A 14,132-nucleotide genomic window follows, 5' to 3' on the forward strand; every position below is an offset into this window, starting at 1 on the left:
TTTGATTGACAGCTCGTTTCAACTATAGACAGGCAGCGGTACAGTGTTGCCAGATTGGGCGGTTTTAAGTGCATTTTGGCGGGTTTTGAACATATTTTGGGCTGGATAACGTCAGCAGTATCTGGCAACATCAGTTCAGTCCCATGCGGATTCGCAAGTGCTGTGGTGTATTGTAAGAGATCAGCTTACATTTCGATTTCATTCATTACATACGGTTTCTACCAGCTTTTTTAGTTTGTATATATTTTCATTGTAAATAAAGTGTAAATATAGTGTTGTCAAGTTTGCTATCTTAGTTCCAGAAATGTCGTTTATTTGAGTGACTGAACTTGAACTTGAGGGGGCTAGTCAGCTAGCAAGAAAGCTGCGCACAGATGCCAAGCATTGCTGGTTTAATTTTGGCGAAGCCATTTGCCAGTCTTCCTTTCGAGGAAAAAATTAAAATTAAAGAGCAGGGTAGACCAACGCCTCAAATTGACTTGGTGAAAAAGGTAGGGAATAATATTCGTTCCTTTCAGCTCTCCTGGTACGAGAAAGTGAATTGGCTAACAGCAAGTGACCCACATCAACAACAGTAAATAGGCTACGTTAGTAATATGTCATGGATGGACCAAAATATAGAATCTATTTAAAATGTTTATGCTGAGTATATTATATTGGAATATATGTTTTTCTGGATATGAATTAAACACCGCTACAATTTGGAAAACATTTTTAAACAAAAACACAGCCGAGGTCAATTTTTAAACAACATGCCACAATTTTAAAATATAAAATGTTAAAATATACCCCCCCAACACCACCATCATGTATATTGGACAGTAGGCTAATGGGCCAAAAGAACCTGTTATTTCACAGTTTGTGACACTGCCAACAATCAGCCAGATCAGAGGCAAGAGTATGGACAAAATTGATGTTTTTTCTTTTAAAATCTGGAAATATTGTAACCGACCAGCCTCCCCTGTTTGAAAGACTACCAGCCGCCACTGGTTCTAGGAGTTGGTATGTTAAAGAGAATAATATTGTTTGATCTGAGGTTATATCTATTATTTGAGGACCAAGAAAACAATGATAGATAGGATGGTAACAAACCAATAACTGCCTTATAAATGAAAGTCAGCCAATGAAGCTGCCTACGTACTGACAGCGGGTGACAACCAGACAGGCTGTACAGGTCACAATGGTGTATTGAATATTTAGCCCCGGTAATAAAACGTAGCGCAGAGTGATAAATTGAATCTATTCTTTTCTTGTGCTCGATCCCGGGTTTCAGCACCACTGTAGCAGTTCGTAGGAGGGGGAGGAGCACAGAAAGATGGCAAGCCAGAATAAAGTTCAATAATTCGTTTATTTTGCTCTTTTCAGATGCAAAATTCAGTCTCTTCCATGCACGCGCGCGCACACACAAGTCGTCTGGTTCAGGAGAGAGCCCTCTTCCTCTGCTCTCTCTCTCTTTATATAGGGCGCGGTCACTGGGAAGACACACAAACACAGGTTAATTGACATCAGGTGTAGTGATTCTGACACTTACCTTCCCTGACTCCACCCTCCGGTCACAGACTGGCACTTGACCATGCCCCCGCTGCCACACTCAGATTGTACCAAAAGCAAGAGAGAAAAAAATGCGTCTTTAAATTGGATTTAAAACAATCAATGGTGGGAGAGGATCTGACATATATAGGAAGACTGTTCCAGAGCTTAGGGGCAGCAACAGAGGAGGCTCTGTCACCTTTGGTTTTTAGGCGTGTGCGGGGCACTGAAAAAAGAAGTTGTGATGAAGACCTGAGGGATATGGGAGCAGAACAAGGTGTGAGATCAGAAATGTACTGAGGGGCCAAACCATTTAGGGCTTTAAAAACAAACAACAATACTTTAAAATCAATTCTGTACCTCACAGGTAACCAGTGTAGCTGTTCTAGGATGGGAGTGATGTGTTGCCTTTTCTTTGTACCAGTAAGGAGCCTAGCTGCAGCATTTTGGACCATCTGTAAGCATGTGAGGGTGGAATGAGGCAAGCCCAGATAAAGTGCATTGCAGTAGTCTAACCTAGAAGTAATAAAAGCATGAATAACTGTTTCTAGGTCTTTTGGAGCTAATATTGGTTTTAGCTTTCCAATATTTCTCAAATGATAAAAACTACCTCTCGCCACATTTGCCACCTGCTTATTAAAACTCAAAGTATTGTCCATAAAAACACCAAGGTTTTTAACCTCACTGTGCAAATATGCAGACAAGGGACCAAGGGTGGGGGTGATACTGGCGGCTGAATTGGAGGGGCCAAAGATGACCACCTCGGTCTTGCTGTCATTCAGCTGAAGGAAGTTTCCTGCCATCCAATGTTTAATGTCATTCAGGCAGCTAATGAGGCTGTTTGTGGAGTGGGGATCAGGTGAAGCTGGCAGGCACAATCTGCTGTATTATAAGAAAATATAAGATGTAAATCACCTCCAGATCACTGGAGACCTTAAAGTGCCATTCCACCATTGGATGTATTCTTTGGCATAAAATACAATATATTTTATGACAACATGACTAGACAGAGAAATCTTTGAGCTTCAAAATGATATATCAAACATAATTTTTTGACAACGACAAGTATATTAATTTTGCGACCAAAGTCACCTACCCTTTTAATTTCCGCGCGGTAGTGAAACGTGATGTCATCGGCAGGTTCCCCTTCTTGTGTACCACGTGTCGGTCTATTTTTAGACCAGGAAACCCCCAAAGTGAGAGAGTCATTTCTCCTCGTATATGGGGGCCAAAAAAATTGCGAAAAATTTTGAGTTAATCTTTCAGTTAGCTAGATTTATTGGTATTAGCTAGATTTATTGGTATTATTTTTATCGCGTTCTATCCGCCATTGCTGATAATATGTGCCACGTCACACGTCACGTCGTACACAAGAAGGGGAACCTGCCGATGACATCACGCGCGGAAATTAAAAGGGTAGGTGACTTTGGTCACAAAATTAATATACTTGTCATTGTCAAAAAATTATGTTTGATATATCATTTTGAAGCTAAAAGATTTCTCTGTCTAGTCATGTTGTCATAAAATATATTGTATTTTATGCCAAAGAATACATCCAATGGTGGAATGGCACTTTAAATATAATTGAATCGAAATCATAATACTGCTTTCTGTTGCTGTTTAGGCTATGTGCCATTCTCAGTGCAGCATGTCTCTGTTTATGTTTATGAACTTTCGGCTCAAAAAATCAATTTAAGAGAAAAAATATTTTTGTGTTAGATTAGTGGGGGTTTTTTTTCTTTTTTTTTCCAAAAACTGACATTAGTTGTTTTTGCTTGTTTGTTTTGTTTGTCAAGGATATTGCTATATTTTGTTAAAAAATAATATATTTTCTATAATTTTGATCATCAATATAAAATACTTTAGACCTCCATATTAATAATTTTTGTTTACAACCCCGATTCCAAAAAAGTTGGGACAAAGTACAAATTGTAAATAAAACCGGAATGCAATAATTTACAAATCTCAAAAACTGATATTGTATTCACAATAGAACATAGACAACATATCAAATGTCGAAAGTGAGACATTTTGAAATTTCATGCCAAATATTGGCTCATTTGAAATTTCTTGACAGCAACACATCTCAAAAAAGTTGGGACAGGGGCAATAAGAGGCTGGAAAAGTTAAAGGTGCAAAAAAGGAACAGCTGGAGGACCAAATTGCAACTCATTAGGTCAATTGGCAATAGGTCATTAACATGACTGGGTATAAAAAGAGCATCTTGGAGTGGCAGTGGCTCTCAGAAGTAAAGATGGGAAGAGGATCACCAATCCCCCTAATTCTGCGCTGACAAATAGTGGAGCAATATCAGAAAGGAGTTTGACAGTGTAAAATTGCAAAGAGTTTGAACATACCATCATCTACAGTGCATAATATCATCAAAAGATTCAGAGAATTTGGAAGAATCTCTGTGCGTAAGGGTCAAGGCCAGAAAATCATACTGGGTGCCCGTGATCTTCGGGCCCTTAGACGGCACTGCATCACATACAGGCATGCTTCTGTATTGGAAATCACAAAATGGGCTCAGGAATATTTCCAGAGAACATTATCTGTGAACACAATTCACCGTGCCATCCGCCGTTGCCAGCTAAAACTCTATAGTTCAAAGAAGAAGCCGTATCTAAGCATGATCCAGAAGTGCAGACGTCTTCTCTGGGCCAAGGGTCATTTAAAATGGACTGTGGCAAAGTGGAAAACTGTTCTGTGGTCAGACGAATCAAAATTTGAAGTTCTTTATGGAAATCAGGGACGCCGTGTCATTCGGACTAAAGAGGAGAAGGACGACCCAAGTTGTTATCAGCGCTCAGTTCAGAAGCCTGCATCTCTGATGGTATGGGGTTGCATTAGTGCATGTGGCATGGGCAGCTTACACATCTGTAAAGACACTATCAATGCTGAATGGTATGTCCAGGTTCTAGAGCAACATATGCTCCCATCTAGACGACATCTCTTTCAGGGAAGACCTTGCATTTTCCAACATAACAATGCCAAACCACATACTGCATCAATTACAGCATCATGGCTGCGTAGAAGAAGGGTCCGGGTACTGAACTGGCCAGCCTGCAGTCCAGATCTTTCATCCATAGAAAACATTTGGCGCATCATAAAACGGAAGATACGACAAAAAAGACCCAAGACAGTTGAGCAACTAGAATCCTACATTAGACAAGAATGGGTTAACATTCCTATCCCTAAACTTGAGCAACTTGTCTCCTCAGTCCCCAGACGTTTACAGACTGTTGTAAAGAGAAAAGGGGATGTCTCAGTGGTAAACATGACCTTGTCCCAACTTTTTTGAGATGTGTTGTTGTCATGAAATTTAAAATCACCTAATTTTTCTCTTTAAATGATACATTTTCTCAGTTTAAACATTTGATATGTCATCTATGTTCTATTCTGAATATGAAATTTTGAAACTTCCACATCATTGCATTCCGTTTTAATTTACAATTTGTACTTTGTCCCAACTTTTTTTGGAATCGGGGTTGTAGAAGCACATTGGAAGTGGTTGTTTTTTTCCCATTTCAGGAAGAAATGTTGTGCTTTTTTATTCATGGTGTTCTTATCAGTCATGTTTTTCCCTAAAAATTTAAATAATTGATATTTAGGGAGGAAAAACCCATAAAATGCATGACATGCAATCATATGTTAAAATATCTTAAGATTCTTGAAGTGTTTTTAAATAGTTTATTCATGAAACGGTTAACAAAATATAAAAGGGTGTGTATACTTGAGTCAGTTCACAGACATGCGGTTAGGTTGCCATGGGGCAGCCATGGCCTGAGGTTGGGCTGAAATGCCATGCAAAGAGGAATTTCACAAGTGTACCTATGATAAATAAAGTTGTTCTTCTTCTACTTATGCAACTAGGTTTTTCCTCCCCCGTAAAATGCTTCTTCAATTTGTTTTTCACTTGAATTTTGTTGGATGCTATAATGCATTGAAGGTGGAAAAAAAGATCTGACATGATTTACCTTGTTTTCTTTTTTTAAATCACAAAAACGTCCAATTTTACCAGAGGTATGCAGCCTTTTTATCGTCACTGAACTAATCTGGAATATTGTGGCTTTATGTGTGGATGGATGTATATAAGTATGTATGACACACAAACACAGACAACCACATATTCTCTTCTTTACACACTCACAGACAAGAAAGGGGTTTCTGTCTACATGGTTTTATGAACAATATTTATTTTCTAAATTAAAAAAAAACTGGAAATAAACATGAAATACATTTCACTAAAAGGTCTCATTATTGCAAATACCATTTTAATGTGTGCTGATAAAGATGTGGAAAAACAATGATCAAAACTAATATTCTGGAAAAAGAAATAATTGTGGCAGTATTACATCCATATTTCACCTTCTCTAAGATTATTTCTGTTTGATGGTACTTTGTGTCTTCAAAATATTCCCCAGTCAGAATAAAAGTTGCATGACAGAATTTGACGAAAGTCCACAATAATTCCACCCATCCATCCATTATCTGTAGCCGCTTATCCTGTACAGGGTCGCAGGCAAGCTGGAGCCTATCCCAGCTGACTATGGGCGAGAGGTGGGTACACCCTGGACAAGTCACCAGATCATCGCAGTACAATAATTCCAGTTTTCTATTGTAAGCACTAGTTTTTTTTTTTAAATGTTCTAGGTTTTCTATGTTATCAGCACAAGGGTTTCTTCACACATGCAAAACATTTGGCTGGGTAACTATGTATTGGGGGCGGCACGGTAATGTAGTAGTTAGCACTGTCACCTCACAGCAAGAAGGTTCTGGGTTTGAGCACAGCAAGAAGGTTCTGGGTTTGAGCACAGCAAGAAGGTTCTGGGTTCGAGCCCAATGTTCTGTGTGGAGTTTGCATGTTCTCCCCGTGTCTGCGTGGGTTTCCTCCGGGTGCTCCGGTTTCCCCTACAGTCCAAAGACATGCAGGTTAGGCTAATTGGTGACTCTAAATTGACCGTAGGTGTGAATGTGAATGGTTGTTTGTCTCTGTGTGTCAGCCCTGCGATGATCTAGCAACTTGTCCAGGGTGTACTCTGCCTCTTGCCCATAGTCAGCTGGGATAGGCTTCAGCTTGCCCGTGAATCTGCACAGGATAAGTGGTGATGGATGGATGGATAGATGCATGGATGGATGGACTATGTATTGATAATTTGCTGACAACCTCAATGTCATTATGTAGGTATTATATCAGCACAGAGGATGGAGTCTCACAAAGACACCTGTACAGGTGAGTTGTGAAGAATTCACTTCTTCTCAACATGAGCAGTAATGGATCTACTACAGTGATTTGAACAGTGTATAGCTGGATAAGAATTGCTCTAATGTTTCAACTTGTGTATCTAGGGTGCGGACAGTGGATCTGTTTCATCGTGAATGTTTGACATGTTCCCTGTTCAAACCGGACTGCTCATATTACGATGCTATGCTGAGTCCAGATTTACAAACAGTACTGCTGCACTGCGCAGGTTCACCTCCCTTTCATCAAACTTTCATACACATTTTTCTTTTTGAACTGAAAATAAGATTTAAGTCAACAATAATTTCAAACTTGTTCATTTTCAACTTCATTAAGAATCTTCTAAACAGAGGAGTAAATCAGCGCACTGATTGGCCAAGCAAATTCCCTTAGACTTCCACCATTATAAGTGTGTTTCGAGTAAACAAGTTTTCTGTTGTTTCTTCAGTAAAGAAGAAACAGAGTTGAAGTAAACAGAGATAATATCAGAAAACACTGAAATACTCCTTTAATTTTATCAGACTTGAAGCTGCACTTTGTAGCTATTTCCTGCTCATTTTCAGTAGATTCTCACAGTTGAAAAGAATAGCTGTGTTCAAATAATTCATTATAAATGAACTAGCATAAATACCGAAAGGAATTTATTTTGCTGAGTGTGTTAAAGTGTTCAAATTTTGTCTTTCCTCAGGGCCTGGTGTTCCCAAAATGACTGTGCACCAGCTTGCCAATATAAGCAGTGAGTATTAAACACACCCACACACAGTTACTAAGAATAAAATGATTTAAACCATAATTACAACCCTAAGTAGAGAACACTTTCTGTCTTTTCATTGATTTTTTTTTGTCTTTTTCATCTGTCTTCTACTTCACTGGGATTATTGCCAGTAATGTCTTCAGAATTAAATTAAATTATTACATGCCTTGCAAATGATCAGATAATTACTGGCTTAATTTTCAGCCTGATAATTACTGCACTTTATTTTTACCTAACAATGAATAAAATAGCTGGGTAACATGCTGACCTTCTCTAATGCACAGGCGCAGCACTGACTGGTGAGAACAAAAGTTGCATTTCAGTCCTATGGCAATGTATTCCTGGATCACAGTGTATATGCTGGTTGAACTTTGCAAATTAACCACCAAAACAAAGCTCATCTGAAAAATAGGGAGAATATATCATACATTTTGTATGCAGTAGTCTACACAGTACCGCAAGCTGGCCTAGTGGTTCGCGTGTCAGCCTCTTGATTGGGAGATTGTGAGTTCTACTCATAAAAATGGTACCTACTGCCGTCTGGCAAGGCATGCTGGTGCGAGTGAGGAGTCAAACTCTCGTGGTTACCAGAGGACTAGCCCACCATTGTAACCTTAGCTGTATAGGCAAGAGGCCAAGGGCTGCGGAAAAGGGGATCGGCCCCGCCTGATGCACCTTAACAGCCTGGTTAGTACTGAGATGGGAGACTGCCCCGGAAGACCAGGGCATGGCACGGGAAGGACTTAAGACTTTTAGTCTACGCAGTATGCCAATTGCACAGCTACTCTTTTCAACATGTCAACACGGCAACACTGTCTTTTCAACATGCACAATTTGCCATTTAATTCACTTTACTGATGCTCATTGTGTTCTGTGCAGTTATACATTATTGTGCCACTACAAAGCTTATTGTATTGCATTGTGGTTGCCTGATACTGGTCATGCTATTTGTTTGACAATATTATGTTGTCTCCTATGTATCACCAGATGTATATGTGCTCCAGTTTAATAGACACAGCTGTAAATGCAGTCAGTCTGCCTAAAAATATCTAAAAGCTCACTAGATGTGTGTGATTTTTTCATGAGAGTTACATGTCAGAACTAAATTTGATATGTAATCAATGTAATCAATTCAGTTTGTATGTGAATTGTCAGCTGTCAAGTTATCCATGATGCCCCTGCACATTACATTACATTACAGGCTGTAACACGTCCCTGATGTGGGTGGAGTACAGAAGCACAGCAGGCGGGAGATAATATTCACACACACATTTATTGAGGCTTTTCAGCTTCACTTGCTCACTCTAGGACACACACACACACACACACACACACAGAGTCGTATTCTGGTCCGGGGAGCTGTCTTTTCTTTGCTCTCTCCCTCCTTTTCTATGTTCCACCATCACTGAAGCAAACACACACATTGACAACAGGTGTAATAACTTGACCACTCACCTTCCCTGACCCCGCCGTCCATTCACAAACTGACGCTTGGCCACGCCCCCGCTGCCACATACTCCCACCACCCGACTCAGGCCGGGCTCCCCCCGATGGGACAGGAAGTCTGCCACCACCATCTGCGCCCCTGGCCTGTGGACCACCTTGAATTTAAATGGCTGGAGGGCGAGATGCCAATGGGTGAGCCTTCATGCGGTGGAGCCATGAGAGAGGCACGTGGTCCAAACAGAGGGTGAAAGGGTGCCCCAGCAGGTAGTATCGGAGGGTGAGGACTGCCCACTTGATGGCCAGGCACTCCATTTCGATGGTGCTGTACTTGCTTTCATGCATCAAGAGCTTGCAGCTGATGTACAGCACAGGACACTCCTCGCCCTCTACCTTCTGGGACAAAACGGCCCCCAGCCCTCTGTCCGGTGTGTTCATCTGTAAAGTAAAGGGGAGAGAGAAGTCAGGGGAGTGTAGAAGTGGCCCCCACGCAGTGCAGCTTTTACCCTGGTGAAAGCCTGTTGGCACTGCTCCATCCACTGGACTGGATCTGGTGCTCCCTTTTTAGTGAGATCAGTCAGTGGGCTGGTGATGTCCGAATAATTAGGTATGAACCTACAATAGTAGCCAGCCAGTTCCAGGAATTGTCTCACTCCCTTTTTGGCCTTGGACCTCAGGCAGGCCGCAATCGCTGCAGTCTTGTCAATTTGGGTGTCACTCACCTGAGGGGCAGAAGACACAGACATGGAAGGGGAAGATGGGAGGACACCACAGGTGTGACGGGCCAGCTGGGGGGGGCCGGCCCACACCTCTGCGGTGGGGGAACAGAGCGGGGAAGGGAAGAAGAGGGGGAAGGGAGGAGAGAAAAAAGAGAAAAGGCAACATGTCTGCCTCCCATCAGAACCGCCACCAGACGGTCCTCTGCCAATTCGTTGGCTTGTTCCAGCGACACTGGACGATGACACTGAACCCACTTTGCCATTCCTTCCAGAAGTCGTGGGATGAACTGTTCTAGTGTCACCAGGTCAATGATTCCCTTGGCGTTGTGGTCGTCCGCCCTCAGCCACCGCCGGCAGGCATCCCAGAGCTGTTGGCCGAATGCGAACGGCCGGCCGACCTCCTCCAATTTTAGCGTCCGGAAGCACTGATGATGTTGTTCCGGGGAGCGGCTGACACGCTGCAGGATGGCTTGCTTCAAGTCGGCGTATTGAGGTTTTTCACCTGACGTCACAGGGTCACGTGACGCCCCGGTGTCCGCCATTTTGAAGGTCAAGCTAGCTAATGTCAACAACAGTAGCTAGTATGTTACTGTAGCAATGTTTACGTTCAGTCATTTGCATGACTGTTAAAACCTTTCAGTCTCAAGTTTTTCCTTTACTGTATTTACTAGTTTACTGTAATTATGATCCGGCAGCTATTTACACCGGATCCAGTGTAAATAGCTGCCAGAGCCGACGTCCTAGCCTGCCCGAGCGCGCTAGCTCCCAGCCTGCCTGAGCGCGCTAGCTCCCAGCCTGCCCAAGCGCGCTAGCTCCCAGCCTGCCCGAGCGCGCTAGCTCCGGCAAGCTCGGACGTCAGCTCCGGCAGCTATTTACACTGGATCCGGTGTAAATAGCTGCCGGATCATAATTACAGTAAACTAGTAAATACAGTAAAGGAAAAACTTGAGACCAAAAGGTTTTAACAGTCATCCAAATGACTGAAATGATAGTGAAGGTGTTTTCTGCATCTCGCTCCTTTTTCTTTTATGTTTTTCGTTTGTCGCCTTCCTCGCATTCAAACTGATTCGAGCCGTGACGTCCAAAATGGCAGCATCACATGACTTGGTCACGTGGGTGAAAAACCTCAATACGAGCCAGCTGTCGGCAAGGAGCTGCTACGTGGCAAGCTGCGCCGGTCAATAGTGGAAGTAGGCGTGCTGCACCCCCACAGTTTGGCCACTTGCTCAAAGAGCGCTAGGAAGGCTTCTGGATCATTGTGCGGGCCCATCTGCATGAGAGTGATGTGGGGAAGGTCCACTGTGGTGGCGATTGAGGACCCCGCCAACGTGAGTAGGTGCTGGAACGCCTGGCAATCTTCCTGTTGGGCCAGCATCAAGGCTTCGAAGCATTGTTCTTGCTCCTTCCAGATGGTGATTAGCGCTTGATGCTGGTTCTGCTGAATGGTAGCGAGGACTAGCGAGGGCATGGATGAGATCTTTGAACAGCGAGGACTCCATGGGGTGGTTCAGAAGTACAGCAGGCAGGAGATGATATTCACACACACATTTATTGAGGCTTTTCAGGTTCACTTGCTCACTCTAGGGCGCGCGCGCACACACACACACAGTCGTGTTCTGGTCCGGGGAGCTTTCTTCTCTCTGTTCTCTCCCTCCTTTTCTATGTTCCACCATCTCTGCAACAAGCACACAAATTGACAACAGGTGTAATGACTTGACCATTCACCTCCTCTGACCCCACAAACTGACGCTTGGCCATGCCCCCACTTTCGCAAAGACATTTAGCAGACACTCTTATCCAGAGCAATGTACAACAAGACCCTGACATACCCACATCAGTAGGCAACCCTGGGAGCAGTTGCTCAAGGGTTAGGTGCTTTGCTCAAGGGCACTTTGGTCATTCCTGCTTGTCTAGGGAATTGAATCAGCAACCTTTTGCTCCCAAAGCTGCTTCGCTAACCTTTAGGCCATGGCTTCCCCCTGTCCACATCATGGACAAATTGCTATTAAAACAGAGAAGAACACTTACACACACTGTACATATAGTGGACAAAGTCTTACAATGTTTAAATGATGTAATAAAACATAACAATAATAACAAGTAGTTTAGTCAACAGAACAGATCAGAACTGACTGAATTAATCAGTTATTATTTCCCTACCAATGTTGCATGAAGAGCCGACTATGATGCTAATGTTGCTGTGAAACATTTAAATGCTGTGTGTGATTTTTACTTCAGGTTGTGAGGCAGAGACTGATGTGGGTGATGATCAAATTTGGCATTAATTCCATTGCTGTTTTCCATATATAGATTTGGTTATAATGTAAAGGTAGATGGTCCATCTTTCAGTGGAATTGAAGGGAGTTTTTACTTTTCACTTTTGGCAGTAATCGGAGTTTAAAATGATAGAACTTTACTTGGTTGAGCTAATTATATGACCAAAAGTATGTGGACACCTGACCATCACACCTACACATGTTTCTTCAACAAACTGTTGCCACAAAGTTGGAAGCACATAATTGTATAGGGTGTCTTTGTATGCTGTAGAATGACAATTTCTCTTGACTGGAACTAAGAGGCCCAGATCTGTTCCAGCATGACAATACCCTTGTGCACAATTTTTTTTCCACCTCTGAAATGTTGAATTATACATTTTTTAAATGTAAGTTTTTGAGTGAAGAATTTCGACTATATTTTGCATGATAAGTAGCTCATCCGGCCAACAGGCGATGAGCTTATGCCATCACGTGTTGTCTGTCGTCTGTCCGGCATCATCCACATTTCACGAAAATCGCTTCTTCTCTCTCTCAACTCTTCACTGATTTTTATTCTTCTTGGTAGGAAGGTAGGTCTGCCTGGGGTGCATATAGCTTCTACCCAAATTTGCTTAATTACAATTATTAATGAAGTTATGGACTAATTAAGCCTTAAGTTCAACAAAAAATCACTTCTTCTCAGTCAATTCCTCGCCATTTTGGATTGCTTCTGGCAAATAGGTAGGTATTCCTAGGGTTTATATAGCTTCTATATATATAGTAGCTTGTATATAGCTTGTGTATAGTGTATATAACTTGCAACATTTATTGTGCAAGGTGGCCCACTTTATATCATTCCTTCTGGACTAGACGGGGCTGGAGTGAGCTACACCATCATTGACGGTCTCTTTATTGATTGCTCAACAATGACCCTGAGATTTCTGCGAGTTTGAATATTTGAGTTTTCTGTTTTTCCCCATAAAAAAAGATAAAATTAAGATAAGATATATTCTCTTATTGATCCCCATGAGGGGAAATTCAGGTGCTGCAGCAGCTCAAGTACAGAATAAAATATAGATAAATGCTGACTTAGTTCATATATAAAATAGAATAAAGACAGAGCTAAATAAGGACAATTGCTCACAAAGACAGCAACAAACAACAAGAATTGGCAGTGGCACTACATCCACTCGTGATGTGTGTAAACTAGTGGTGTAGAGCCATATAAAGTGACACAGTGACGTGAGGTAGCTATAGGTATGGTTGAACTGTAACAATAATAGTGTAACATGTGATACGGTACATGATAATAGTGCAGATAAGGGAGGAATTGAGATAGTGCTATTACAATAGAGAAAAAGGATAAAATGTACAGAATATATACGTGTGCTGTGTGCAATGCTCCACATAAGTTCAGTGCAGGGGACACAGAGAGACAGTGTGTGTGTGTGCAATGTTTTACATGAGTCCAGTGCAGGAGAAAGAGTGTGTGTGTCAGCATGATGGCAGTCGATGTTCTCCGCTGTTGTTATACAGTCTGATGGCAGTGGGCACAAATGAGCATCTGAAGCACTCGGTCTTGCTCTTTGGTGGGAAGAGCCGATGACTGAATGAGCTGCCCATCTGCCACAGTTCCTCATGGAGAGGCTGTGAGGGATTGTTCAGAATAGCTCTGATTTATACTTGTTCAATAATTAGACTCAACTTAGCAATAATTGTAAATTATTGTGCTACAGATGGACTAAATAGAGGTTGGATAGAAAAGAAAAAAATGGATTATTCCTAATGCTAAGGATTTTTGTTGACGTGACATCCTCTATTACCTCACCTGGGACAGAGTCCACCAGGGGGCGAAGTATTGTTTTTGGTCGAGTTTCTTTGTTTTTTTGTTAACAATATTACGGGAAAATGGCTGGATCAATCTTCATGAAACTTTCAGGATAGATGGGCATTGGTCTCAAATAGAACCTCCAACATTTTGAGGGTCATCCGGTCAAGGTCACCAAAAAGGTCAAAATCATTTTTGTTGTGGCTACTGCCTCATATACAGGTGCTAGCCACTATGTCATCGTGCTGTAAGAATGTAAGAGTGTAACAGTCATGCACTGTGCATGCGCATACACGTGTTCTGATTAAAATGGCCGGTGAGTGTATACAATTCGGTTCACCACTCGAAATAAATGGATTAG

At 42.0% G+C, this 14,132-nt stretch overlaps 1 protein-coding gene across 1 annotated transcript in view; it reads left to right on the plus strand.

Annotated features, from left to right (window-relative positions):
- LOC132891323 (inactive dipeptidyl peptidase 10-like) overlaps nucleotides 1-14,132 on the plus strand; it is a 188,316-nt gene that overhangs the window by 140,959 nt on the left and 33,225 nt on the right. Inside the window, exons 15-17 of the mRNA XM_060928823.1 lie at nucleotides 6,716-6,763; nucleotides 6,880-7,001; nucleotides 7,461-7,508. Coding sequence (XP_060784806.1) covers nucleotides 6,716-6,763; nucleotides 6,880-7,001; nucleotides 7,461-7,508 — 218 coding nt within the window. The remainder of the gene's footprint in view (nucleotides 1-6,715; nucleotides 6,764-6,879; nucleotides 7,002-7,460; nucleotides 7,509-14,132) is intronic.

The sequence above is a fragment of the Neoarius graeffei genome, chromosome 9, assembly GCF_027579695.1.
Source record: "Neoarius graeffei isolate fNeoGra1 chromosome 9, fNeoGra1.pri, whole genome shotgun sequence".
NCBI classification, from domain to species: Eukaryota; Metazoa; Chordata; class Actinopteri; order Siluriformes; family Ariidae; genus Neoarius; species Neoarius graeffei.